Below are 27674 nucleotides of genomic sequence, written 5' to 3'. Positions count from 1 at the left end.
TATATCTTGCCTGTTAGGAAACTTCAGGCTCTGCTAAAGTTTTTATGTATAGCCATGGAATTAATGTAACAATCTGCAAAACGATATCTTAAACAGCTTAGTCTCCAAATATATGTACCTTGAAAATGCCACTAGAATTCCAGAAAACTTGTATGTTTATGATAGAGATATATCCATGATAAGAAGCCATAGTTCAGTGATATTCCATTCATTTACTGATCTCGCAGTTCAGTTCCTTCTGTTTGTTCTGTTATGACTAGTGGGAATTTACCTGTGAGAGAAAATCACTTCACTGTGGTGGATGGACTGCAAAGATGAGTGCAAAGATCTGTATTCACTATCTGAGCCTTGTGTTTTACTTGGACCCCGTAACCTTGTCAAGCTACAGTATGAAAACTCCAACTCCATTTGAATATCCCTCTAAATCATTTCAACACCCTAGCGATGGGTCTAATGCTGGAAGCCATAGAAACCCCAAAAAGATGGTTCCTGAATCAGTCTTTACAAATTGTGTATAAGAAAGAGAACTACAGAGATAGAGTAACCTTTGGATGTTTGATTGATTGATAGTGAAAAGGGTATCCAAAGTGAACACGAATAGCATGTATTTGTTGCAATAGAGAAGATGCCCTGTAAAAGACAATAAGGCTAACTGGAAGTTGAATTTTAGTTTTGTACAGGTTGGATTATAATATTGTGTTTTGTTGCGTTAGCCCTGTGTCCATCTTTGAAAAGCCAAAGTTTCAGTACTTGTTGAAAAAGCCCCTTTGATAAAAACACCTAAAAGGAAGAGTATTTTCTCACCTTACTCTTTTTTGGTTAAGTTCAAGAAGTAAATATGTTGTGAAAAAATGTTGTGCTAGGACGAGGGGAAAGGTGGAGGAGAAGGCTGCAAACACTGGAAATTTGCAGCTGCAGTTTTATTAATTCTGTGAAGAGTTTCTTGTTAAAATTCTGTTGGTGGAGAAAGGGAAAAAATGACCTATTTTTATTTCAGTAATCTTTTTTTCTTTTAGATACTTGACTTTGTAGCATCACTGTTGAAGTGTTTAAACACCGTTTTTAAAACTACAACCCATATGGAGTGTGCTATTAGGAAAGATTTTCCAAGCCTTAATACAGTTTATATATGTCCCATTGGATCTTATTTTATCCAAAATTCCATATTGTTTACAGAATAGGATTGCCTATTGCATTACAGCTTCTTGGGCTTATGAAATCACTCTGACTTTCCAAAAATCCTGCCTCGGTATTGTATGTTGGCATCTAGTCATCAGAAAACAGGAAAAAATACTTCAATAAGACAGTACTGTTACAATCTTGTTACAGCTAATGAAGTTTTTTAATATGGTTTATAGATTCATATAGGACTGGAGAAAATGACCTCTATATTATTAAAAAGTTATTCAACATAGTTTGTTCTTAACAGTTCATGTTAGCAGAGACGGTGAAAAGCAGTTCCTTAAAGTCACTTCCTTAGTGTAGAATGATATACCAGTATGCTGTTTATGTAGTTGCTTTTTACCTTTTTTTTTCTTTTTAATAATGGAATTTATGATGCAACAGCTAATGCTGCTGTTTTAACTACAGCACAAAGACATTTCATTGACTGGCATGTCTCTACTTCTAGTGTATTTGTACTTGTTCTTCTCTTAGCCACAGATTAGTTTATAATTGTTATATTAAGGGGGTGGTTTATAAGATGTTATGGAAGAATACAGTTACTCATCTACCTAAACATGCTTGAGCAAGGGGTTCAGGTGAACCTCACAAAGTTCAACAAAGCCAAGTGCAAGATCTTGCATCTGGGTCATGGCAACCCTCAATATCAGTATAAGCTGGAGGATGTAAGGATAGAGCACAACCCTGAAAAAGACTTGAGGGTACCAGTAGATGGAAGCTGGACGTGAACCAGCAGTGTGCTCTCGAAATCCAGGAAGCCAGCAGTATCCAAGGCTACATCAAAAGAAGTGTGGCCAGCAGGGTAAGGGAGGTGATCCTGTCTCTCTGCTCTGCGCTGGTGAGGCCTCACCTGGAGTACTGCATCCAGGTGTGGTGTCCTCGGTGCAGGAGAGACATGAAGCTGTTGGAACATGTCCAGAGGAGGGCCACAAAAATGATCCAAGGGATGGAATGCCTTCCCTATCAGAACAGGCTGAGAGAGCTGAGGCTGTTCAGCCTAGAGAAGAGAAGGCTTCAGAGTGACCTGAAAGCAGACTTTCTGTGTCTAAAGGAGGGCTATAAGAAAGAGATTCTTTTGTAGAATCTGTTGTGCTTGGACTAAGGGAGGTGATTTCAAATTAAAAGAGGGGAGACTTACACTGGATATAAGGAAGAAGTCTTTTACAGTGCAGGTGAGATCTCCCTTCAGCCTCCAGACTAAGCAACCCCAGTTTCCTTAATCACTCCTCATAACTTGTTTTCTAGCCCCATCACCAGCATCATACTTAGTTATGTTGCATGGGACTTCATTGCGTTCTGCTGATTCACTTACTACGCTATACTGCTGCAGGTTTGTATCTGCCATGCTTCAGAATAACTTGATTGTTTTAATTTCATTTTCATTTCATTGGCAGAGTTGAGGCTATGCTTATTAAAACTAAAGTCAATATGAAGGAGGTATAAGATTATATGAAGGTAGGTTTCAAATTCTAAACATCAGAATCACAGAATAGCCGGAAAGAAATAGGATGCAGATCATTATGGGCAAGAATGGCCTATAGGAATAATGAGATGCAAATCATTAAATGAAGATAGTGTGCTTGGATATCAGTTTTCAAGAGAGGTTGTGGAAGCGTGAGTCAGGAATTGAGTGGAGGAAAAAAAGTATTGCTGTTGTAACCAAAGGAGGTGAGGAGTGAGATGGAAATTCATACAAAAGTGATTTTAAAAAGTGCTATGTGTAAAAAGTACAGAGTAATCTTTTCAGTTCTACTCAACACTGAGAATGCTTAACTGGAGTTATTGGTCCAGTTTTCATACTTCTACTCTTGCTGTCAGCATTGACCTTTTGTTAGAGTTAGGGTATTAGCTTGCTTTCATGCAGCTGTGGCTCATTTTTTTCAAGATTACAAATCCAGGTACCAGGAGAAAGCCTTCTGCTGGCATGGCAGATTTTTTACTTTACATGCATGTGCTAACCACTGAGTTTTTTTCTTTCATGTGTGTATTCATTTCTGACAGTAAAGCATTTTTGTATAGTACCCTCTGTCTGTACTGATACTTTAAGACATTCTTCCAAGTCCATTTTTTTTCCTTCTTCAGAGTCAAAGGAATTATTTTCTGCAGACCACCCTAACCTTTGAAAAAGCCTTACTGTTTCATTTAAAATAAAATACCACCACGTGCATCCCACAATTTCTGTATGCTTAGCGTTAAGTGCTGGTAACAGTCATAGTATGTTGTAACTAATCCTCCCAGTCTTCCTTTCTCTCTTAGATGCTGCCTTCTATTGTATGTAATCTGAATGGTCCTGTTGATACCTTTACTAGGCCAGAACACTTCTGCTAAGGCTTCACATCTGACTGAACTTCAGTACAATCCATTTCATTTGTCAGTATCTGCTGATTACCTGTTTTGTATAAATTTATCAGTAAAGCAGAATGAGAAAAAGTCTATGTATGCCTGTATTTTCCTTTCACTTTACAGTTCAAGAATGCACAAAAAAGTGGGTGAAGGAGGAGCCAGAGATCTTTCAGGAGGTTCAGTAATGATTTATAACAGTTTTATATTATTACTCTGTGAGTACTGACTATATGTCTGACAAACCAATGCAAGTATTATATGTGATCAAGCATATCCATATGAGAGCTAGTAACAGACAACAGGATTTGGGATTAGATCTTAGATACTGAGATACTACAATAGAGTTTCACTGTGGTAGAGATAGGGAAGAGGAAGAAATGGCAGGGAGTGATTACTCCTACAGCTTTCTTTGTTTTTCCTACAAGAAAGTTAAAACGCTCTTGATAGTGATATACCATTAGAATTTGACATGTTATGCTTGTTGCTTTGCACAAATAATTCCTGAGTTTACTAAGGTAATGCAAAAATGAAAGGCATTTTTTCTTGCCAATGTTTTTGATGATATTTGATCTTCATCTTCCACTATGTGTAAATACTGGGGATCGTTGCTCTGAAAAATGGCAAGATGCCAAGATCCAAGTGTAGATTTACCTAGGGGCCTATTTGGTTTCTTGCCCCCTAGCCACTGCTGTTTATGCTACACACACAATCCAGACGCACAGTTTGGAAGGGTTGTGCAGCTGTCCACACTTACATATGAGCTCTCTCCAGTTCAGTTCAAGTCTTTACCTATTTTTCCACCTTCTGTGAGGACAGGTATTTGTATGCATTTGACTGTCTTAAAGTGGGTGTTTCTTTGAAATGTACTGAGTTAGGAAGTAACTCCTTTTCTTACACTGGAAGAATTGGAAATAATAAGACTACAAGGGTATGTTTGGATTTTCTCCTACCATCCCTTAAAAGAAAATCCACAGTTTTGAGATTTAAATACCAGCTACATTTTGTGTTGAGTCTGTGGTTAAAGTCTACATTATGATGACTGTTTCTGGAGTCTACAGAGGATGCTGTGGCCAGCATAAAGAAACTTCCTTATTTTAAAATTCATTCTTAATCACCCATGAAATTAACTATTGGAGTCTGCCTTCGAGTTGGCACAGTCTAATAGTAGGGGTTTTAAAAATATTTAACAACATATTTGGAAACAGAACTTTTCTGTTCCTTATTTATATGTTTTTGGATGTTGGCTCTTGCATGAGAAAAGTGCTGTATGCTTTACTGAATACTGAATTTAGAAATCTTGTGGTTTCTGTTGGCACTACAAGGGAGCAGCTAGTCTAAGTCTCTGGTACTTGACGAGAGCTTTTTTGTGTTTTAATTATTCAACGCATGAATAGAGAGCCAGCTCAGTTCAGCTATTGTGTTTATTGCCTTTTTTATTCACCATAAAAAAGCAATAATTTTTCTGGATTACTATCTTTAATACAATCTGCAACTTGAAATCAGAAGAAAGCTGAAATATTGTTAGTTCTTTCTTCTTAGAGTGAGCAAGAAATTGAAGAAAAAATCCATTGAGAGATGTTGAAGTGTAATATTCTGGATTTATAACCTAGTTAAATGTTGTAGTTCGATTCAACTCAGCAGTTCATTAGGAGTGCCTATAGTATTTGTGCCTTGTGAAAGTACTAGTTAGGATACCCCATCTTGGCAGTAGGCCAGACACAATACAAAATGTTGGAGTGATAGCATCGATGGTCAACAGAAGGGCAACTGCTGTCATCTACCTGGACTTCTGCAAGGCTTTTGATATGGTCCCATGCCACATTCTTATCTCTGAATTGGAGATAGATTTGAAGGCTGAACCATTTGGTGGATAAACAATTGGTTAGATGGTAACAGACAAAGTGTTGTAGTCAACAGCTCTGTGTCCAGAGGCTCAGGGGTTCACCTTGGGACCAGTGCTTTTCAACATCTTTATCAATAACACAGACATGGCGATTGAGTGCACCGTCCGCAGATTTGTTGATGACACCAAACTAAGTGATGCAGCTGATATGACAAAGGGACCTGGGCAGGCTTGAGAAGTGCTCCCGCATAAACCTAATGAGGTTCAATAAGACCAAGTGCAGTGTGTTGTGTTTGGACTGAAGCAGTCCCAGGTATGTGTGCAGACTCACTGAGTGCCACCCTGTGGATGACCTCGGGGAGTCTTGACATGAGCCAGCAGTGTGTGCTTGTGGCCTAGAAGGCCAACAGTATCCTGGGCTGCATCAAAACAGAGGTGCCCAGCAGGGTGATTTCTTCTGCTCTGAGGCCCCATCTGCAGTACTGTTTGGGACCCCCAGCATAAGAAGATGTGGTTGATGCTCCATCCCTGGAAACTTTCAAGGCGAGGCTGGATAAAGCACTGAGAAACCTGATCTAGCTGCGGTGTCCCTGTTCACTGCAGGGGAATTGGACTAAATGGCCTTCAGAGGTTCCTTCCAACTCTAAGGATTCTTTGATTCAATTACAGGAAGGATATGGAACTGTTGGAGTTCATCCAGAGGAGGGCACAAAAATGGTCAGAGGGCTGGAGCACCTCTCCTGTGAGGAAAGTCTGAGCCTGGAGAAGAGAAGGCTCCAGGGACACATAATTGTGGTTTTCCATCACTTAAAAGGAGTTTACAATCAGAAGGGAGACAGATTTTTTTACACAATCTGATTGTGATAAGACAAAGGGGAAATGTTTTAAATTATATGAAGAAAGGTTTAGATTACATGTTAGAGTAAGTTAGAGTGTGGTGAGGCACTGAAATAGGTTGAAGAAGCTGTGGGTGCCCCATCCATGGAGGCGCTCAAGGTCAGGTTGAATGGGGCCCTGGGCAGCCTGTTCTAGTGATTGGTAACCCTGCCAATGACAGGGAGATTTGAGGACTTTGTGGTCCCTTTTAACCCAAGCCATTCCATGATTCTATAAGCTTGGTTGCAAAGGTAGCTTGGTAATAGAACCAGAGTCTGCAGGGGAAAACTGACATATGTGAAAGCACAGCTAAGGTATCATAGATGAATTTGTTTCAAAGTTTAAGCAATCCAAACTTCAGCACTTCCATATATTTGAAAGAACTACCATGTTTGAATTTGGTTGAAAATGCTCCAAAAATTTGTTAAGGTTTTCTTAAAGGAGAAAGGAGGTCATTTCAGACAAATTAATTCCTTCATTTCTCAGCAAATACTGGCTTTCCTGAATCTATTTTTTATGAAAAGTTGTGTATATGGGAAATATTTGGCCAGATCTAATAAGGTGTTTGAAAGTTATATCCTAAACATTACTAGCTAAACAGAATATTTCAAATGATTACTAAAATTTTAGAATTAAATTACTATTTTCTAAGAATTTCTCAAAACCTGTCTTTCACTGGAACAGTTTTTCTTTAAATAAAATTCTAGCTTTTCGGTTTTGCATTGCTTTTCTGTTACATTTTACTTAAGAAATGTTTAGATATCAGTTAAGATTTTTTTAATGAAGAAGGAAAAAAAATCTGGCATTTTTGTCTGTGGGAATTTTACAATTAAATTCGGGGCTTATTGACATTTTTAGAAGAAATGCAGTGCTTTTGGTTGGTTTTGTACATCCTATTAATAGCTTCTTCAAAGTTTTAATATTTCATAGCACTTGATGGAAAAAAAGACACACAAGTAATATGATAATGCTTTACTTGCCAGTTTATGAAGCCAGAGTTGTTTTATAATGGTTGTAACAGCTGGGCAAAATTATGAAGCTTTGATCTAATGCCAAATAACGTGTCAAATTACCATCTGCACAGCAATGCTTGTAACATACATTGTACAGTAGTATATTGCTTATCATAAAAATCAAATACTAACAGGTGTTTAGAACTTCCAAGAAGTTGTACACATATTTTTAAATCACATTGATTTGAGACTAGCTGATAGTCATCCATACTGGTGTCAAAGGTATATGACTTATTTTTATAAACGCTGTTGATCTAAATCATGGTTTTTACCCTTCAGTAGAAGAGGAAATACATAAGCAGCATAACCTGATAACAACTCAGAAATTGATAACTGATGAGAGGCATGTGAAAATTTTAAGACTGAGACTCTGTTGCTTTTGGCCAACTAATGAAGGAATTTGCTTAAAATTTCAGTTGTTTTTCATGTCAAAATATTTTTCAGAAAGAATATTAAAGTTACTGACAGATCTCTCCCAAACTAACTCTTATCTATAGACCAAAATAAATGTAAAACAATATAATAGCATGCTACTTCTTGTTTTAATTTCTTAATACTATTGAGCATACCTTTATGAAGAGGAGAAAAAGTAAAAATATTTTTTACCTAGTGCTGAATTAGGAAGATTAGAAATTTCCTACATCTCTAGATTTATAACAACAGCCACCTTGCCATTCTAAAACATCGGAGTCTATATTTGGAGTATGGTATATGGTGAAGTCATAATATAAAAGAATCATGAGCAAATCACTGAAGAAAATTCTAATGCATTTAGAGCTTTTCAGTATAACCTACTTCTGTAATTTGGAGTATCATTGTTTCTGATGAAACCTTTAGTAAAAAGGAAGGCTAACAGAAAACTTGTATGTATAAGTTAATAAGTGTTGTAGTCAGTTTTGTAGGTCTATTACAACCATTTATCAATGAAATAATTTTCCTGGAATGTTTTAATTTTTTCCTGTTTGCACTGAAAACCTCTGGGGAGAATCTGGAGAGGGCAACAGGTAGTTTCTGCTCAAGCGGAATTCTTTTGAAAACTTTCTTTAATTTGCATGATATGACTTACGTCTTTTGTTCTGCATTAACTGTAAGTATCTGACTGGCTACATGGGAGTAACTTCATCCACTTTTCTGATGGAATGTGGCAACTATTTAATGCCATGTATGATTTAAGACAGGAAATGGAGGACTGTCTTCCCAAATTTTTATAAGGAAATGTAATTACCCAGACTAGAATTTGACTAGAATGCAAAATTGAAGTTGCTGTCTGTGCAAAAAAGTTCTCTGTTTTTTGTTTTGGGTTTTTTTTTTTTCATCTGAAAGGTAACATAAAATTGTATGAATTCAGAATTGCTATTGATTTCTTTTGAGATCCCATTGTTTGAGTGTCTTCATGTTGTAAGTTATTAAGGGGCAATGCTAGTTTAAAACAAATTTACTACCTTATTAAAATGCTTCTGTTTCTTGCTGTGCTGTATAGGGTTACTTTAAGATTTTCCTCTTAGTGATCTAGCTTGCATACTCTTATCTAACATGATGAAACTACTGAAAAAAGTGACATAGCAAGCTGCTTGATCTGTGTGAAATTTTTGTAGCATCTCTACTGTGCTTTACCTTGGACAAGAATACTTCAGTCTGGTTTTGGTCAAAATGTTTGTAACTTTTTATTCTGCTCCAAAGATTCTGTTCTTGAAATGTTAAGATAAATGTGTTTCACTGCATTCCAGCAACTATTCTGTTCTTAGATCTTGGCACTGGAGTTCATTTTTTTTTAATGAAATCTGTTTTTTTTTCATTTTTTCTATGTTAAATTTTCAGTTTGCTTCAGGTAGCTTTTTCAAATTCAGAAAGGTCATGAATTGAAAAGGTTAATTTTTTTAAGGAAAAATAAGTTCAAAATGGTGGGAGTGTTTGCTTTTCAAATTAAAAATTGAAACAACTTAAACTCCTAGACTCTTCTCACATCTCCCTTGGAAACTCCCTCCTTTACTGTAACTTTGTGGTCTTGATGATATTCACAGAGAAGCTGATTTACTGAATAAAGAACTTCTTTAAGCTTTGAGTTTTGGAACATTACCAGTGTGTCTGAACCCAAGTTTCAAATTTTACTGGCATTTTGTTGGCAAACCAATTTTTTGGAGTCCTTTCTTATTTGGGTATGTTTCCTGACACCTTTGGCTGTATGGTACTGTGTTTTAAAATTCTCTTTTTCATATTTTTTTAAAAGAGAAAAAGCCTATAAACATATACGGAGGATTAATTATGAAATATCTGGTATAAAAATAGAGAAGCAAGAAAATTAGCAACTGAAAAATGCAGTAAGCAGGAAAAAAAGAACATTTAATGGTAGTTTTACCCTGTCTGTTCAACAAGCTTGATTTTGCAAGCAAAGCATATACTATTCTGAGGCTGTAATATGGTAATTTAAATCAAGCAGAAACACATATGTGGTAAAGAAGAGGTGGTTTGGTCTTCCCTTTTACTCACTGGCTTTTTTACTCTTACTTCCGTTTGCCAGCAAGCAGTATTCATTTACGATGAGCCAGATTAGAGCATTGATCCAGCTGAAAAATAGTTTGCAGGGCTTACATGCCCTACTAACAGTGTTCCTATTTGCTGTAATTTTGTTTAAACCATTTCTAAGAATATAGTATATATAAGCTGCCAGTCTATGTCATTCATAGTATCAGTAGATTATTCCTTACTGAAAATATCAGGACTTATATAGGACAATTTTTTTTTTTTTTTTTTTTTTGTAGTATTTATTTTTATGAAGTACAAGAAACTAGCATTTCAGTCTGCCAGTACTTTTTTAGTTTTCTACAAGTCTAGGACATTGTAATTACTTATGCTTTTTCACGGGAATATAGGATATTAATATATCTAAAGAGTTCAAAGAGAATTTGATACTAAATGGTCCTTTCTGTACTAACGTTGCTACAGGGAAATCCACTATAACGTGAAAAAAGCTATGAATTTTTGCAATAGAACAGAAGAGTGCATTCATGTAATAGTGTATTCTGGCACGTATTTTGCCGGCTGGATATAGGCAAAGTTATAACAGCGCAGAGCAGTATGTTTCCTATCATTTAAATAAGCGTCACGAGGATTAACAGTTTAGGTGTTCTTCTACCTGTCTCAGCTGTGTGAGTCAATCTATTTGGGGACTGTGTATTGCACCTGGTCATGTATAAAATGCTGAATGGAAAGTGGAAGATGTTAAAGTTAGGTGTTAATCAAGGTTAGTAAGAGAGCATGAAAATTGCTTTAATCTAGGAACATATTTGGGATAGGGAATTCCAGTGAACAGCTTTTGGGATAAACTGCTAATTCTGTAATTTGTAGCTAGTAGGTAGTTGCTGATTAATCTCAACTGCATTTTAAGGACAGATAGAACTTATCTGGTAAGGTTACCAGGTTTGTGGACATTTCCTGGAATCAAAGAATCATTCAGGATGGAAGAGATCCTTGAAGGTCTCTAGTCCACCCTTCTGCTTTTAAGCAAAATCAACAGTGAATTCGAACTAGCTAGACAACAGTCCAGTCAGGTCTTGAAAGCTCCATGTACTGAGATATTCCACTGCCTGTCTGGACATCCTATTCCAATGCTTAGTTATCCTCAGAGCTCAGTGTCATTTGCAAACTTGATTGAAATGCACGTTTGGATATGATTTATTGGTGGGTTGTTAGAGTTAGGGTAGTGTGGTTTGGTTGCAGTTGGACTTGATGATCTTAAAGGTCTTTTCCAACCAAGCAATTCTATGATTCATTTTCTCTCACAAGTCATCTGTAAATATACTGAGATAATAAACAGGATGCATCTCAGAATAAACTCCTGTAGAACTGCAGTTGTGACCAGCTTGCAGTAGAATACAAGCCATTAAACACCACTTTTCAATCCCAGAATCCAGGCTCGACTGGATTATTTGCTCGACTGGTAGCACACACATCTAGATCATGACAGCCAAATTGGAATACAAGATGATTGCAACATTTGTCCTATTCCATTCTGGGACCTCCGCTTATCTCTGTGACCGTGAGGACAGAAAGCAACCCTGATGTGACTGACATCAGCCAGCTCTCTCAGCACTCTCAGATGCTTTCATGGACTTGAATTAGTCTAGATTTCTCAAGAGGTTTATGAAATCAATTCATTTCTACTGCTTGTATTTCCTCTTCTGCTTGAACATATGCATAAAGTCCTGGGAGATATCACTGGTGAAGACCAAGTGAAAGAAGATATTTTGTAACTTTATCTTTGTTTAAGCTTTATCTGTATGTCCCAATCATATATGAGACCTCATTTTCCTTGTTTATTCTAACAGCATAGCAATAGAAGTTCTTATTGCCAGTTTTCTTGCCAATTCCTAATGTAGTTGAGGATTAGCTTTCTTAGCACCATCCTTGCTTGTCTGGACAGTATTTCTGCATTTTTTTCCCATGTAGCCTGTCCTTGTCCATTCTTCTTACATTCACAAATTTTTGTTTTAGACAAATCAGGCACCCTGTTTATCTAACCTTTTTCCTAAATACTGTGATGGGCTGTTGTGTTGGCAGGGGAGGTTCTTTAAAGACTGGGTTTGCTGAGCTCCTATGTCTTTTAGAGCTGCCTCTTATTAAGCTGCCACCTACTAGGTCTCGAATTTTTGTGAAATCCAGAATTTGTACTCTGTTACCTTCCTTATTCCTGTCAGAATCTTGAATGGTATTGGATCGTAGTTGCTATGGCCAAGACTGCCACATATTATCACTTCCACAGCTTGCTCTCCCTTGTTCGCAGCAGACCAAGGTGTAGATAATCTAACATATGGGTGTCCACCTTTTGTCCCTGGGTTGCATTGACTGAAGAGTTGTTGTCTTGGGCCACATATAAAATCTGTCATGTAGTTAATGTATGTAAGTAACAAAGTTTCTTTTTAAAATATATTTTTAATTAAAATATTAAAAAAGAGGGCAACAAAAACATTAAACCAGTGGGATATTTGGCTTTTGTGAAATTAATGCATCAATGTATGGTTCTATGGAAGTGGTTGTGATTCTGTGATTCTGTGATTCTGTGGTTGCAATTTTTAGTGAGTTCTCAAGGTGTTCATCAAAGTTTTTTTTTGTTTTTTAGGACTAGAGGGAATGGTTTCAAGCTGTGCCAGGGAAGATTCAGGCTGGATATTAGGAAATACTACTTCTCTGAAAGGGTGGTCAGGCACTGGAATGGGCTGCCCAGGGAGGTGGTGGAGTCCCCTTCCCTGGAGGTGTTCAAGGAACATTTGGATGTTGTGTTGAGGGATGTGGTTTAGCGAGAACCATTGGTGATAGGTGGATGGTTGGACTGGATGATCTTATAGGTCTTTTCCAATCTTAGTGATTCTGTGATACTGTTCCTGTGCTTCATCCTTGAAAAAGTTGTTCACAAATGTATGTACTCCCAAAAACATGAATCAAACACTAATTAAAAACTAATCAAACTAATACTACTGATCAAGGCTAAATAAAAGCATATCGCATATTACAAATTATTTTATACTTTTGTGGATTTTTGAGATGTTGAAAATTACAAGATTTGTCAGCACCACACAAGTGTTCTGGATATTTCTTCTACAGTGAATGTGCTCACTTATGAAATAATTTTACAAAATAACACAGCATTCCTTGTCGCCTATGCTGCCTGTACTCGAGCTACGCATGATCTACCCATGAAAAATAACACTAAAAATCATAGTAATGTTAACAGTTTACAATCCTGTGGAGCTGCATTGCTGGCTGTTCAGAGCCTCATGCAGTCTGTATACTGCAGATTGGTCACACTTGACCTAACATTTATGTTAAGAGCTTGCCTTTGGCACCCTCTACAAGTCACCTGGATTGCTTGCGTCCCACTCTGTTTCCTTTTTATCAGTTATCAGGGAGATTAGAGTTTCCCATAGGAATCAAGATCTGTCATCTGCAGATGTTCTCAAGCTGTTCAAAAAGACTTTTCTCCTTTGTCCTTTCGGCCTGTAACAAATTCCCTCCCACCATGATGTCATTCGTGCTGGCTTCTGCTCAGATTGTGGCCCACCAGCCCTTAATCAGACTGCCACCTACTTTGCAGGAGAACTGCATATATTTGAGCTGTTCCTTCAGGTTTTCATGTTCTCTTGAAAACAGGCTTCCAGATAAGGAAGAGGGACCCATATCAGCGCTGCCACTAAGAAAGTCTATACAGTGTGGACTTGAGAGATCTGTTATGCTTGGCCAGCATGCCCTCTGGCAGGCCTTTCAGCACACACAGCCTGGAATCAAACACAGCACCATGCAATTGAGTGCTATAAAGAGGAAATGGAGAGCAATGGAGAGTTTAGGAAAAATACTAGTGGGCATCAACACTGCTTGTTTTCAGACTGGATGTAATGAACAGAAACAGTGGATATAAAGCAGTAAGGCAAGTGTTCAGGCCACCTTTTTGTCCAAAGTAGTACAAGAAACGTATCAAAAGATGTGTTATTTTCCTTTCAACTAAACATTGAAAGATTTTATGTTATTTTATAATTTCCTGTGTAAACAGTAGTTACAAACAAGCTATTTGAAAGTGGGATTTTCAGAAACTTGGAGTGAAGGGAGAAATCTGTTCATAACTCACCCACTTGTGCCCAGGTATTTTAACATCTGGAATGTAATGCTGCCTGTTGTAATACCTCTGCAATACTGTAACACAGCAGGATGCATTAATGAGAATTTCAACCTTAAACCCACAACATCAATGAAATTTATAGTTGTCAGGCCGCTAACATAATTCAAACATAGTTTCTGTGGTTTCAATTCCCATATAATATTCATGTCAAAAGAAAAGTCATTGTGTTGAGTAGTTATAAAGACAGATACATTCTCAGACTTAAAATTCCTTTTAAGTAATTAGGTATTGTTTATTGCTCTTGACAGCACTCATGCTATGTGTTACAGGATGTATAAAAATTAGGCTAGAATCTGTTTTCATATTTCAACTGTTCTAACATTCTTGCACACCAAAAGCGCTTTGCTTACATTTTGGAAAATCCCACAAAAATGGCCAAGGCAGAGAAGAAAAATTTACATACAATTCAAGTGCCTTCATCTGCAGCCATATAAGTGCTGTCTGATATTTCTCCTAATGGGTAAATTTGTTTTCAGATGTTCCACGTTTTCCTGCTCTTGTATTTCAGTGTGGTCTTCTGACTTAATTTATAGAGCAATTTTGTTACAGAACAGAATAAAGAACAGAGAATTTCATGAAGGCAAAAATTTAGGAGAAAAACTTGGTGAACATTGTGATTAAGTTACTTTGCAGGAAAATGAAATAGTTACGTCTGCAACTGATTAAGTTGAAAGAAAAGAGGGGAAGTCGAAATGCAAAAAAGTGCACGTACAGTTTCTCCTTCTGGAAAGGAAAATACAAGTTGTTTCTCTCAGAAAAACAAGCCTAGCAAGCACACACAATTTACAAAGCCCTGAAGCTGAGTGAGGGTTGTGTTGTTTTCTTCTCTTTTACTATCTTAGACTTCATGATATTCCCAGAACAATCTCAGGAAATAGTAAAAATAAATCTCTCTCTCTTGCTATATCAGTCTGGGTATTAGCAACTTCCCCATGTTGTGTCCATCTTGAAGAATATATTCATGACTCTTAAAAGCACAAACTCAGTCTTTGTGTTTAATAAGTTGTTACCTGCTGCCAAGCCTCTAATAGCTACATTCATGCATTCTGTTGATCGTATCTCTTTGTTCTACAGCCTGTGCTTTGGATTTATACTTACTTTTTTTCCTGCTTTGATTATTTTCCTCCAATCGTGGCAACAAATTACTTTTTTTTTTCCTATTTATAAACAAGTATGAATGGAGAAGAAACAGAAATCATTGTTTTTTGACAAAGCCTGTAATCTCTTCTTAACTGAGCTTCCAAATTTAAATTAGATTTTCTTGTTGCAAAGCTATGAACTTGGTGTAATTGAAATCATGCTGTTCCCAGATGACAGTGCTGAAGCAACATGGACATAAAGAGCTGCCTAGGATTTTCTGCTAGATCCCAGCATAAGTGGAGATGTTTTCTCAATGCTGACAGTAGATTAGTGATCATAGTCTTGACAAATAATTTGTAGTGTCCAAAGTTATGAATTGTCAAACTGTAACTCAATGAAAGAGATTGTTGAAGAGATCTGGCTATTGCTATTGACAGCATCTTTCTGATTTTGTGGTCCTGTGGAAAAATTTTGCTGGTCTGTCAAGGCTTCTGTTAGTTCTGGTTCAAAAACATTTCTAATTATTAAAGACATTTGTAATCCAGGCATTATTTTAGTCTTCAAATAGCATACCATTTTGATCATTATGAAAGCAAGTGAACCCTTTGAAAGCTATTCTGAATCTTCTTGCTATTGATGTTGCCCTTTGAGTTACTAATGTCAAACTGCAAGGTAGGCCATCTGGCTGGTTCCTTAGCATGATGTCTGCCAAAATATCTGTCTGGTGAGCAGTGGGGCCATGCTTGTGCTTGGAGCTGGTCCCTTCCACTCAGCGATGCTTGATTTCAGAACTTTAAGCACTTTTCATATGTATCTGAAATTCAGAGAAAATAGTTTTGAAGGATTGGGCTGCACTTATCTCTAAGACAAGACCACTTTTGTATGAATGAACAACGTGATATTTGTGTCCATATTAGAAGTAGAGTTTTAGGCTATTAATCTCTCTCTGAGTTTGCCTTGCTGGCACCATCTTGAATATCTATTTTATCTGTTAAGTAACTCTTCCCAAAAATGTGAAACGAAGAAGGATCATAGCACAATTCATATCTGTTTTAAAACAGCTTGAACAAAGTTCTCACAGTAGGTTTTTTTTTTTCTTCTTTTTTAAGTCTAGCATTGACTCATTTGGTGGTGTTAAAGTGCACTTTCTACTTATCCCCAGAGGAAAGTTAGTATTCTTTTAAGTGAAACTATTTTAAAAGCAGAACACAAGCCTAAAATAAGCCAGTGTTCTCTAGAGCTCTCAGAAGGTGTAGATTTATTTACTGTAGTTAAATCATAATTAGTTCTCAGGGGATAGTGTATCTTTTAAACTGCTTTATTGCCACCATATTGGTTTTCTAAATAATCAGAAACTGCTGCTGTTATATTCTGTAGTATGAAAAAAAAAATGCTTTAAGTAGAAACAAATGTCTAGAATTGCTAGTTGTCACTTACTGAAGATAGCAACACACAAAAAATAAGCAATTCAAGAAAATGTGAAGAAATGCAAAACGTGTGTTATCGGAAGGCACCTTGAATGAACTCTGGCTATAATTTTTTCCAGTGTAATAGATACAGTAATGTTTTACATGATAATTTTTCAATTAATCTTTTTAAAATATTCTAATGCTTTTTGGTCAAGAATAAATATTAACTGAAAAAGGATAAATGGTAGTGCAATGTTAATGTAAAATATTACCTGATATTTAAACCTAAATTCTCATGAATGTAGCTTAGTGTTCCAGCTGATAAGCATGTTTTTTTTTCCTTAATTGACAGGTTAATGTTCAAGTTGCCTGAGGAGATGGGTTTAATAGCAATCGCTGTTCGACAAACACAAGGGAAAGGTTAGTAAGTTTCCTTCAAGTTCTAATAAATGCATATTGAACATACAGAATAGAACATTTTAATGTCACATAATTGCACTAAAGATACATTATAAGTATTTTTTGGTAATAAATTACAGAATAACACTGTCCTCTTCTCTTGCTTGAATTGTGGATTTAAATTCAAAACCTAAGTTAGCAGAGACCAAAGTAAACATTTTCAGGATGTTTGGTGGCTTTTGCAGAAATGATTTAGTGGTCCTCTAGTTTCTGCCAAAAAGTCTCTGCACTCATGCAAACTGCCATCACTATGCATTTAGTGTAATACAAGTCAGACTTCCAAATCAGAACTCCTTTTTGATTTAACTGGAACAAGACTGGTTCTTGACTTGCTCTGAGACAGAGGTTCTGCTGAGTCTGCAGGACTGTCTTAAAATGTCACATGGGCTTTCACAATCTTTTGCAAGCATATACAAGCAGGTTCTGCCTTTTTCCTTGGAAGATGCTACCACTTATTTAAAAGTCACTTTCAGTTTGGTGCAAAAGCACAATGCCCTGGCTAATAAGCTCTTCTGAACATAGATCTACATGAAGATGATTAACCAGTTTCTGGCTGAAATCTAGCTTGTGTCAAGATGATTCACTGTATGGATGGATTTGTAGACACACTCAAAATATCTTCACAAATACTTCTTTACTTAAACAAAGCGATATTATTTGGAAAGTGTTTGTTACCCAATACCAGGAAAATATTGGAAACAAGTCATTTAAGACATTCTAGGAAACCAAGTAGCAGCATGCACATTAAACAACCTGCTTGTTTTTGTGTCTTTAAACTTAAAGACTTAAACACTTAAAACATTTTCTTTCAAAATTAGTTTGGAAACTTCTTTACAGGACTTAACCGTATGTTCTGAGGTGGGTACTGATGAATCTTTCTCTCATGTAGTTATCTACATTAACAAAGTGATGTTTGTATTAACGTTTTTTTTCTTGTGTTGAAGTTAATTTTTTTCTCCCCCTCCCCAGGTCGTGGTGGAAATGTTTGGCTCAGTCCCATTGGTTGTGCACTATCCACTTTACATATCACAATTCCTCTACATTCCAATTTGGGCCAGAGAATTCCTTTTATTCAACACCTAGTGTCCTTGGCAATGGTAGAGTCGGTTAGATCATTACCAGGATATGAGGTATCTCATTTTAATTAATCTCAAAATTTGTTTCTATTTTCATTAAAATCTGATTTTTAGTGTGTCTTCTATACATTGAATGACACAACGCTAATACAGTGGTGAACAACAGTAGTAAGTTTATACGTACTTGACTGTTTATATGTTCTAAGAAATCTAGTATGCATATGGCAAGTACTGTCTTTTATTGAGCTGAGTATACTACCCTCACTTCTCTCATAATCTGGCAAAACTTAAGATTCAATCTTAAAATGAAAATGTCATTTTTGTTTGTCTAACAATTGAGTTAATTTGTTTTGGTTCTGGAGTAGCAGGGGAAGTGAGAGGAAGGAAAAACGAATAAAATCGACAAATCCTTTTCTGCTTTTTTTGTCAGTGCTGTTTCAGTGGTCGCTTTATCCCTTTTAAAGGATTTTTCCAACTCTTGTTTAAGGTTGAAAACTGATTTCTAAGGCAAGAACTTAGGAGTATTGCTCTCAAGAGGGAATCAAGTGTCCTGTCATCAGTATTAAAATGAAGAACCAGTCTTCTTCAGCACCTCATATATCTCCTTTTTAATGTTACCATTTCCTAATATTTGCTAACTATAAAACTTTGGTATTTTACAGAAGTAGTTAACTAAAGCATATGTTTCCTATATTACAGAAAATCAATGACTTATACACATTTACACATGAACTTTATTATAGTGGCACCCAGTAGCTTTGCTGTAGTTTAGGGTCTGTCAGCCTTTCTATTAAAACCTTCTAACTTCAGTGCTTCATAACTTGACTATAAAAGCAAAATGCTTCAGGCTAAAATTTACAGTATGAAGTATTTGGCTGGAGTGAATAATTTAACCATTTAAAATGGAAGGGACAAGGGTTAGTTTTACAAAATATGAGTCTGACTGGAGAAGGAGTTAATTTAGGAGTGGAGGTGTTTTTGCTTCTATATGCCTACCTGTGTCTTTTTATTCTATTTTATTCCATTCTAGATGAATAATATGACTGACATACTAAGTGTTAATATAAATATAATGTGAACTAATAATGTAGATATTGTGGTACCAAACTTACTTGGAGACTTTCTGTCTTCCCAGTAGCTTGATATCCAAGGCAGAGCTAACTCAATCTCTTTGACAGAAGAGAAACACATATTAAAAAAATCTTCCAGTATACATAATTGAGAGGATTGAATTCTCTTGTTGTGATGTCCCATCCCATCTTTCCCTCCCCCAGTAAATCACACACAAGACAATGGATTAAAATAACGTTGAGGGTCCAGACTCAAATACATTAAAGCAAGCAAATTCAAAGATTTATCTGAAACTCAAAGCTTAAATTTCCCCTTTGGACTTGAGTATCACTTGGTTTTTCTCAGTGTCGGATGAATAGACATAGCACAGCAGCTGAAAACAATGGGCTAATTTAGAAAAGTGGTTTCATTCTTACCTCTAAATTTCCATACCTCCGTGGGCGTATGTAAGAATCTTAATATTACTTTAACACAATTTAATGTGGTTCACTATCCCCAAAATCCATGTCAGGATTTCCATACGCAGATATAAAATACATGTGTCTCAGTTTATCAGCCAGCCATTGTTTTTAGGATTCTGTCATGAATGTTTGCAGCTCTAAGTAGGCCGAGATTGAGGTTTTTGTTCTGGGCTCTTTTTGAGAAAACATGACAGTTTCAATTGTAAGTTTTACTATCATACGTTAGTGCTGCAAATTCAAACAAGCTCACATTCAGAGAGTGTTTTACTTTCCCATTCTGAGAACAGCGTAAACTTCTCTCTATAAAGGAAATTAAGAACATGCTTCATTCCCACTGTGACTTTCCCATCATTTCTGTGACATATTGATATTTGTGCAGAGCCTTGTTTTGTGGCAAACAACACAAGTCTTTACTGTGTACTTTGCATCATTAAATACACCATTGACTAGATTATTTTTCATGCTTCTTAGTGGCGTCAGTTGCAATGCTGGTGCGTGGTGTCTTACAGGTGTATGTTTTCCTTAAATAAGATCTACTGAGCATATTGCCATTCTTTTGCAGAAAGACTGGAGAGCTGTCCTTTGGTTACTGTCAGAAGATGTCTTAGCACTGATAATACTGTTTAACTGTGGCATATGTCTATGAAAGCTTTCTCAGTGTCAAGAGTTGTTTTCGATAACAAATATGAATTGGTGATATTCTCTTAAAATGCTTTGATAGCGAAATCAGTTAGTATTTCCTGTCCATGTATGTATAATGGACTCCTCTCTGGCCTTTAAATCTGTCAGAAAAGTGGACATGAACCCAGGTGCAGTTTTCACACATCCTGTAAAGGGATTTCATAATCTACAATAGGAGGGAATGTGACTCTTGTAGTCCTGGAGCACCTCCCATAATTTGCCTCTTGGGATATGGTCATATGCAGTTTTTCAAACTACAGGAAGCACATTTGCTTTCTTTTTGTGTTTAAGTAGCCGGTGCAAGGTTCAGTTCAGTTCTGTAGTTTCAACAAAAACTTCTCTATTGCGCTGGAATGGTGTTATACAGCACAGTTTGTGTTTCCAGCTCCATGGTATTGCTTGAGCATAGCTGCCGAACGCGTGAATGTATTAAGGACGTTACTAAAGTATTTATGTAGCTGTGAACTGGAATTTCTCCTGTCTGCTAAATTTCCTTTCTGGTGTTCAAAATGGCATTGTCTCCTTGCCTAGTTTCTGCAAAGATCCTCAAGTCTAGCATTGATATTACTGTGAATTTACTCTCATCACTTGATCTGTAGTTTTCCACATGTGCTGACACAGTTTGCATCTTTCTTGAACATATCCTTTAAATCCTTAATAGGGCCTAATGAACGAAGTAAGTGAATTCTGTAAGACCTCATGATTTTGACACAATAAATCTTTAGTACCGTTTGTCCTCCTTTTGGTTGCTCTAAGCCATTATTATCCACCTTACTTTTTTAACTTAATAGAAACTTTTCTCTGACAGCTACCAACCTCCTTAATAAAACATGTAACCATGTTATTGTGGCTTTTTAGTATCAGTTGTGCAACACCTGAAAAGGTTCTTATTATGAAGAGCTGAAAGTATCACATTCAGTTTGGCAAAGACGTACAGAAAATATAGAATATGGAGTGATAAATGAATCATGTTCTTCTAATAGTATCAGAGAGCAAAGTGTTTCTAAATGTGTATGTTTTTGTTTCTTTAGGATATTGACCTGCGAGTAAAATGGCCAAATGATATTTATTACAGTGATCTTATGAAGCTTGGTGGAGTTCTGGTAACCTCTACACTTATTGAAACAACATTTCATATACTTATTGGTAAATGTCTATTTTCAGACTTCTTTCTTTTTTCCTAAAGAAATTTGTTGCTAATGTCTTTATTAGTTCAAATGATGAGAATAAGTAGTGACAGCAGGCATACAGAAATGAAGTACAATGTTCAATCAAAAGAAAGCACATAAGTAAATGTTTTCATACATCTTAATAATTCCATATGCGTGACAAGGAAAACATGAATGCAAGCATCTGAGCTGGTGTAGTGGGGTTCAAAGAAAGAGCATTACAAGAGGAAGGCAAAATGTCCTCCTTGATGTATTGCAAAAGTAATAGGAATTACTAATTCTTTTTAGTTTTTTTTTTTTTTTTTTGCAACTGACAAATAAGGATAAGTAAATAACATGCCTTTTAGATTGGGAGAAGAGCTATGTACATATAGTAATGTTTTCATTTCACCTTTCATCCCTTTTAAATTCATTTGTAACATGTTTTTGTTGATATCTTTCCAGAAATTGGAATGTTGCCAGTGAAGCAGTAGCAGATTAATGATTTGATTAATTAATCCCTTTCTTTAGTTCTCAGAAAAAGTCAAATTTGCTAAGTAGCTGGAAAGGCTGAGAGGGACAGGACAAGAAATAGCAGACATTTTGTTCATCTGGAAGTTTAATTCCTACACGCAGCAAAACCTGTTCCAAAAAGGCTATAAATTCTGGCTATATTTGGCTATATTTGGTAAGGAAGATTCTTTCCCTAATAAGCAGCAGCACAGTTCCATCACAGGTGCTTAAATATCTGCCAGCAGAAACTCTAATCTGTTTCCAAAAACAGTTATCTGTGATGTGTCTAAAAAATGAGTGCAAGTTCCTTAGCAAATGTTAAAGATTAAGTAAGATGATTTTTTGTTTTATATTTTATATAGCATGATATATAAGTAAAATGTATTGCAAAGAAAATATGAACCTGACACTATTTATGTCAAGATGCTGTAAATTTTAAGGTGCAAACAAGCAAAAAAGTTGAAATAGTCACCAGCTTCTTCTGTGATACATGCCTAGCCATAAAATTTTCTATTTAATTTTTATATCCTCATTTTGTAGATAATCTGCATGTACAGAGTGGAATGTTGCTCTGAGACACTAGTAAGAGTCTCTCTGTGCTCCATCAACCATTTACTGCTTCCATATGTTTTCCCAGAGCCTGAGCTGATTAATGTAAGAAAAGTAAAAATGGATGAAAAAACAGTTCATCATATCAATTATTTCTTTACATATTATAGGTTAGCTTTGCACATTGAGCTGCTTATCGTAAACACCAGAACATTCAAATTCAAATGGAAATGTACTGTGTGCATTCTATCTGATGTCCATAGGTGTCATTTTAGTGATTATAGGTCTGAAGTATAAACAAAAACATACATTTTCATCAGCTTTAAATCTTAAAACATTGCAGCCCAAAGAAAATTACTTTTCATATGCTACTCCAAGGATTGTTTCCATCATTTCAGTGATGACACTGAGGGCAGTAAGTGTGACTTGTGGCATCTAACTTCTTGTGTTAGTAGTAGAAGTGAGATCAGTCTTACACAACAGGAAAGCCGAAGAGGTCATCCTCTTCATGGAATCACAGAATCACAGAATCGTAGGGGTTGGAAAGGACCTCCAGAGATCATTGAGTCCAACCCCCCTGCCAAAGCAGGTTCCCTACACCAGGTCACACAAGTAGGTGTCCAGGCGGGTCTTGAATATCTCCAGAGAAGGAGACTCCACAACCTCCCTGGGCAGCCTGTTCCAGTGCTCCGTCACCTCACCGTAAAGAAGTTCTTTGTGCACATCTGTGCGGAACTTCCTATGCTCCAGTTTCTGGCCATTTCCCCTTGTCCTGTCTCCACACACTGCTGAAAACAGTCTGACCTCACCACTCTGCCCGCCACACCTTAGATATTTATAAACCTGGATCTGGTCCCCTCTTGGTCTTCTTTTCTCAAGGCTAAACAGAGAAACTTCAGTTCACTTAGCCTTTCTTCATAGAGGAGATGCTCCAGGGCCTTCATCATCTTTGTGGCCCTCCGCTGGACTCTTTCCAAAAGATCCCTGTCAAATCCTCTTTCTGTAGTCCTGCAGATTCCTTTCCTAACCTGATTTTTAGCACTAATAAAGAGTATTCTCTGATGATAATGATGAAAATCACAGGTCATCTATTTGCCTTCACTGCTTTGAGAAGTGCCTGAGAAGAAGCAGACAAGAAACAAACCTGCCTTTTCACCTGTACCGTGTGCTTGAGGCCTCGCAGATGGCTCAGTTCATGTTCACATTTTTATGAAAAAGAGCAAAAAAACAATTTTTTTTTTCTTGGAAGACTTTTGGAAGAGGAGTTCTATAGAATTTTCTTCATTGGTGTAGGGGCCAGATTCAGAACAGATGTAGGTAGCCAAATATAATTGAGTTGAAAGAAACAGCTAGTGTGCTTGGCCTGCAGAAACTCTGTCTCTTCACTGTGCAGCTAGGGCATGGCTGTGTGGAATAGAGGAAAGCAATGCACAGATGTTCAAGCCAGTGCTTGCCCTTGAATTGAAAGTTGTGTTAGCCACATAACATACCACAAGGTCAGTGTTAAATGTTAATTTTTTACCCTTCTCACATGGGCGAAGAGAAGGTGTCTGTGCACCTAATATTTTTCACATTAGCTTTATACATTCCAGCCAATAGACTTATTCTCAGATGCTACTGCGTCAGCTGAGCTCATCATCTCATTGTGTTTTTCATGTCCATTTCAGTTTTTGGATGTGTCATCAGCGATCTTCATATGGGCACACCTGAGTGCTGTTAGTCTGCAGATGGACTTAAAGGCCACATTATGCAGCCTGACAATAAAAACCACATCATAATGACTACTGTCATTCCTTCTTCACTTGTATTATGTTTGAATCTTCTTGTACTGTACTTGAGTTTAAATAGTTGAGTTGTGGTCTCCTGGCATGACACATTATTTTTTCCAGTTAGTTCTCTTCCTGGTAATACATTTCTCCATCTTTCAGTGGGATTGATATCTTGGTATTTGTTACTGAGACTTTCTTTTATGCATTCTTTTATGAGTTAGAAGTCAAACACTTATTTTTGATGAAGAGATCCTTCTCCTCATAGTAAATAAAAATTAACAACATATAAGAATAGTCTCTGATAGCAAATTTACAAAGCAACACATCTGGACCTTCCAACAGATGGAGGTGCAAACTTGATTGACAGGACTGGTGTTTTATCATAAATATCTGAGGAAAGAAAAGTCCAAATTATTAGGAAAAAAAATAAACAGGTAATACAATATATTTCTTTACATCCCTCAAAGCCTGTTTCAGCAGGCTGCAAAAAAGGTCCCAAGAGCCACATTTAAATCAGAAAGGCGTTCTGCCAAACGCCAGTTATTCTAGCTGGAGAAATCTCAGTGAGAGACTTGAGGCTTCTAAAAGATACGCTGTGGTGAAATAGATTAAGCAAACTGGAGACTAGCACAGCAAACGTTAATCTTCTGGGTTTTTCACAGCAAACCAAACAAAGCTGTCAGCTGAATAACAAGGCTTAATTTTCAGAAAATGAAATCAGCTATCTGTAGTAAACAAAAAATAATCTTAATTACATTTAGACTGAAAGGTAAAACTCCGTCTGAGGGTATGATCAATGACTTGCTCTCAGTTAGCTGTCAACTTCCAGTAAGTAAAAGAATTTCTCACTTGGATATTATACAAGTTACCACTTAATGTCTTCCTAAACCTAAACCTTGTGATAGGATAATCTTTTATTGAAAGATCTGTGCTGGATTTGCTTCCACAGTTTTGAGGAGACACTTTTAAGGATAATAAACAAAATCTGCACTGCAATTTGTAATTGTGCAAGTAGGGAGTTTAAAAGATGTAAAAGACTGAAGAAATACTGGTAAAATCCTCAAAGATAATCATTCTGTGATTCTGTGATTCTATTATATCTATTAGCTAAATGAAGTACAAACATTTTGATGGTAACAGAATATTCATGGTTACAGATGCTATGCTGTTCTTTTGGTTTGTCTTCTTCAGGTTTTGGATTTAATGTGAATAACAGCAACCCCACCATATGCATCAATGACCTCATCACAAAATTTAATAAGGAAGAGGGGACAAATCTGAAAGCTTTAACTGCAGACTGCCTTATTGCAAGAACTGTAACTGTGCTAGAGAGGCTTATAGATATTTTTCAGGAGAAAGGGCCCAATGGAGTTCTTCCTCGTTATTACAAGTACTGGGTACACAGGTGAGCATAATGTTTTTCTCCAACATTCTTTTTAGAGGTAACTCATGGATGTTTTGTCTTCCATTTTAAGTGTTCTACTAGATTGCCTTTGAAACTTAACTGAAGTGCATTCCTAAGTAGGATGTGATACTGTAGGTAAGACTAAAAACAGTAAAAGTGATGGGTAGGTTAAAGAACATATGTAGGTATTTAACATGTATCATTTGAAAAAATAATTAAAAAAGGAGTATAGAATGGTTTTGATTTGTGTAGCTAACAATGAAGCTGCTGTACTCATCGTCTTTTGGTCTTTCACCAAAATTGAAAGAAAAAAAGGATTAACTGTTAAGTGAGATGCAAAAATATTCTACTAGACAGTAGTCCTCCAAGTTATTTTTTCAATTGTTTGTGCAGTCAATTAATTCATAACTGTCTGATTTTCTCTATCTGCAGTGGTAAGCAGGTTCGTCTGCACAATGAGGAGGGCCCGTTGGCATGGATAGTTGGGATTGATGATTATGGATTCCTTCAAGTTCATGAAGAAGGCAAAGGTGTAGAGTCTGTGCATCCAGACGGCAACTCTTTTGATATGCTGAAAAACCTCATAATCCCAAAGCATTAATAGTTCTCAGAGTTCACAACACAAAAGGAGGTTCTTTACTATTCAATACCAAGTAGCTAAGCTTGTGTAGAAGAGGGAAGAGTATTTGATGGTTTGTTTGTTTGGTTTTCTTCTTCCTATTTGTGATGTCTTTTGTTCTTTGAGATGTATAACTTCAGTGGTTTAATAAGAGTTAATTATCTTTTTGATGAAGGTGTTCGTTTTTCTGTATTGTCTTAAAAACTCATCTATGTTGCCATTATTTCTAAGCGTATATTCTTTTAACGGACTCTGATTTCAACAGAATACTGTGCAATGAACAGAACTTTTTCTTCAATTACTCACTGTGAGAAACTGAAGTGGCTAAAGATTTTGTTTTCAGGTGTCTGTATTTTTATTGTGCTTTAGCACAATGAAGTATTTACATTTTAACTAGATTCTGGTTTTTGCACTGTCTGCAGTGGAATCATCTGGAAGAGCTCATCATGTATTTCTGAATTACTGGGCTTAACACCGTATTTAGATTCAGGTCTAAGTAGATCCTTGCTGACTTGGTTCTCCACATGAACACATACAACAATTCACATACTGTGCTTTGGTCACAGGTATGCAACTCTGTCATGGCTGCCTTGAGTTTTTGGAGAGTCTTCCATCAACTCTTAAGAACTATGGTTGGTTAAGCCGATTTATTTTTAGCCTGCTCTTCTTAGCCAATTGGATCTAAGCGAATCATCTCATGTCTCCTTTAAATCAGTGTTCTGAAAGGGTTTAGCCCTGCAAGAATAGCCCTCTGGGGGTCATGACAAGTATAGCTTCTGATTTCAGTACCTTATACAGGTTCATCACTATAATAGTCATGAAGGTAAGCGAATAAGAGAAGATGTCCCAATCTTAAGATCCCTACATCAATCACTCCGCTGGAAATGATAAAACATAAAGTTACTTATGTCCAAATTCTCTTCCATTGCTTCTCTTTTCTCCAATCCCTTTCCCAAAGCGGGCAACTGTTTTTTCTGCTAACCACTGAAAACAAGGTTTGGCATCTGCTGACTAGGAGGATGCTTGCTTTTGGGGCTGGCCGCACAGTTCTGGGTTAGGTGTAACAGCTTGGTCTCATTGGAAAGCATCAAGAGGTAGGCATGTGGGAGCTGCTGTGTGATAGACAGCTTATCGGGTTTCTCTCCTGTGCCAGACGACTTTGCATTTTGTCTGGCCACAGAGCACTTCAAATGGCTCTCTCAAATAAGAAGTTTATCATAGGTGTGATGTGGCTGGTTTCATTTCCTCTAGTAGGAAGCACCACTTATTATGTACCTTGTCCCTACTAAAGTTGGATCAGCCAGATTGGCTTCTACAAAGCACTTTTGTCTACTAGCCAGAAAAGGGTTTTTTAGGTTAAAGTTCACCTCATAAACAATCTGAACTTGTTAGTAGATTGTTTCAGTTACAAAGCCAAGAAGTCTTAAAGCAAAGAAGCTAGTCTGTAATGGTAATTTACAGTAATCCTCACATATTAGGTTTTAGGTGGTTTGGCAGCAAGTGCTAGAAA

General features: G+C 36.7%; 1 protein-coding gene across 1 annotated transcript in view; it reads left to right on the top strand.

The window, feature by feature from the left end:
* HLCS (holocarboxylase synthetase) overlaps positions 1 to 27674 on the top strand; it is a 115704-nt gene extending 88030 nt beyond the window's left edge. Inside the window, exons 7-11 of the mRNA XM_031612662.2 lie at positions 16766 to 16833; positions 17842 to 18002; positions 21193 to 21307; positions 25332 to 25545; positions 25978 to 27674. Coding sequence (XP_031468522.2) covers positions 16766 to 16833; positions 17842 to 18002; positions 21193 to 21307; positions 25332 to 25545; positions 25978 to 26146 — 727 coding nt within the window. The 3' untranslated portion in view covers positions 26147 to 27674. The remainder of the gene's footprint in view (positions 1 to 16765; positions 16834 to 17841; positions 18003 to 21192; positions 21308 to 25331; positions 25546 to 25977) is intronic.

The sequence above is a fragment of the Phasianus colchicus genome, chromosome 1, assembly GCF_987193195.1.
Source record: "Phasianus colchicus chromosome 1, bPhaCol1.hap1.1, whole genome shotgun sequence".
Classification (NCBI taxonomy): domain Eukaryota; kingdom Metazoa; phylum Chordata; class Aves; order Galliformes; family Phasianidae; genus Phasianus; species Phasianus colchicus.
This window is presented reverse-complemented; position numbering and strand designations above follow the sequence as displayed.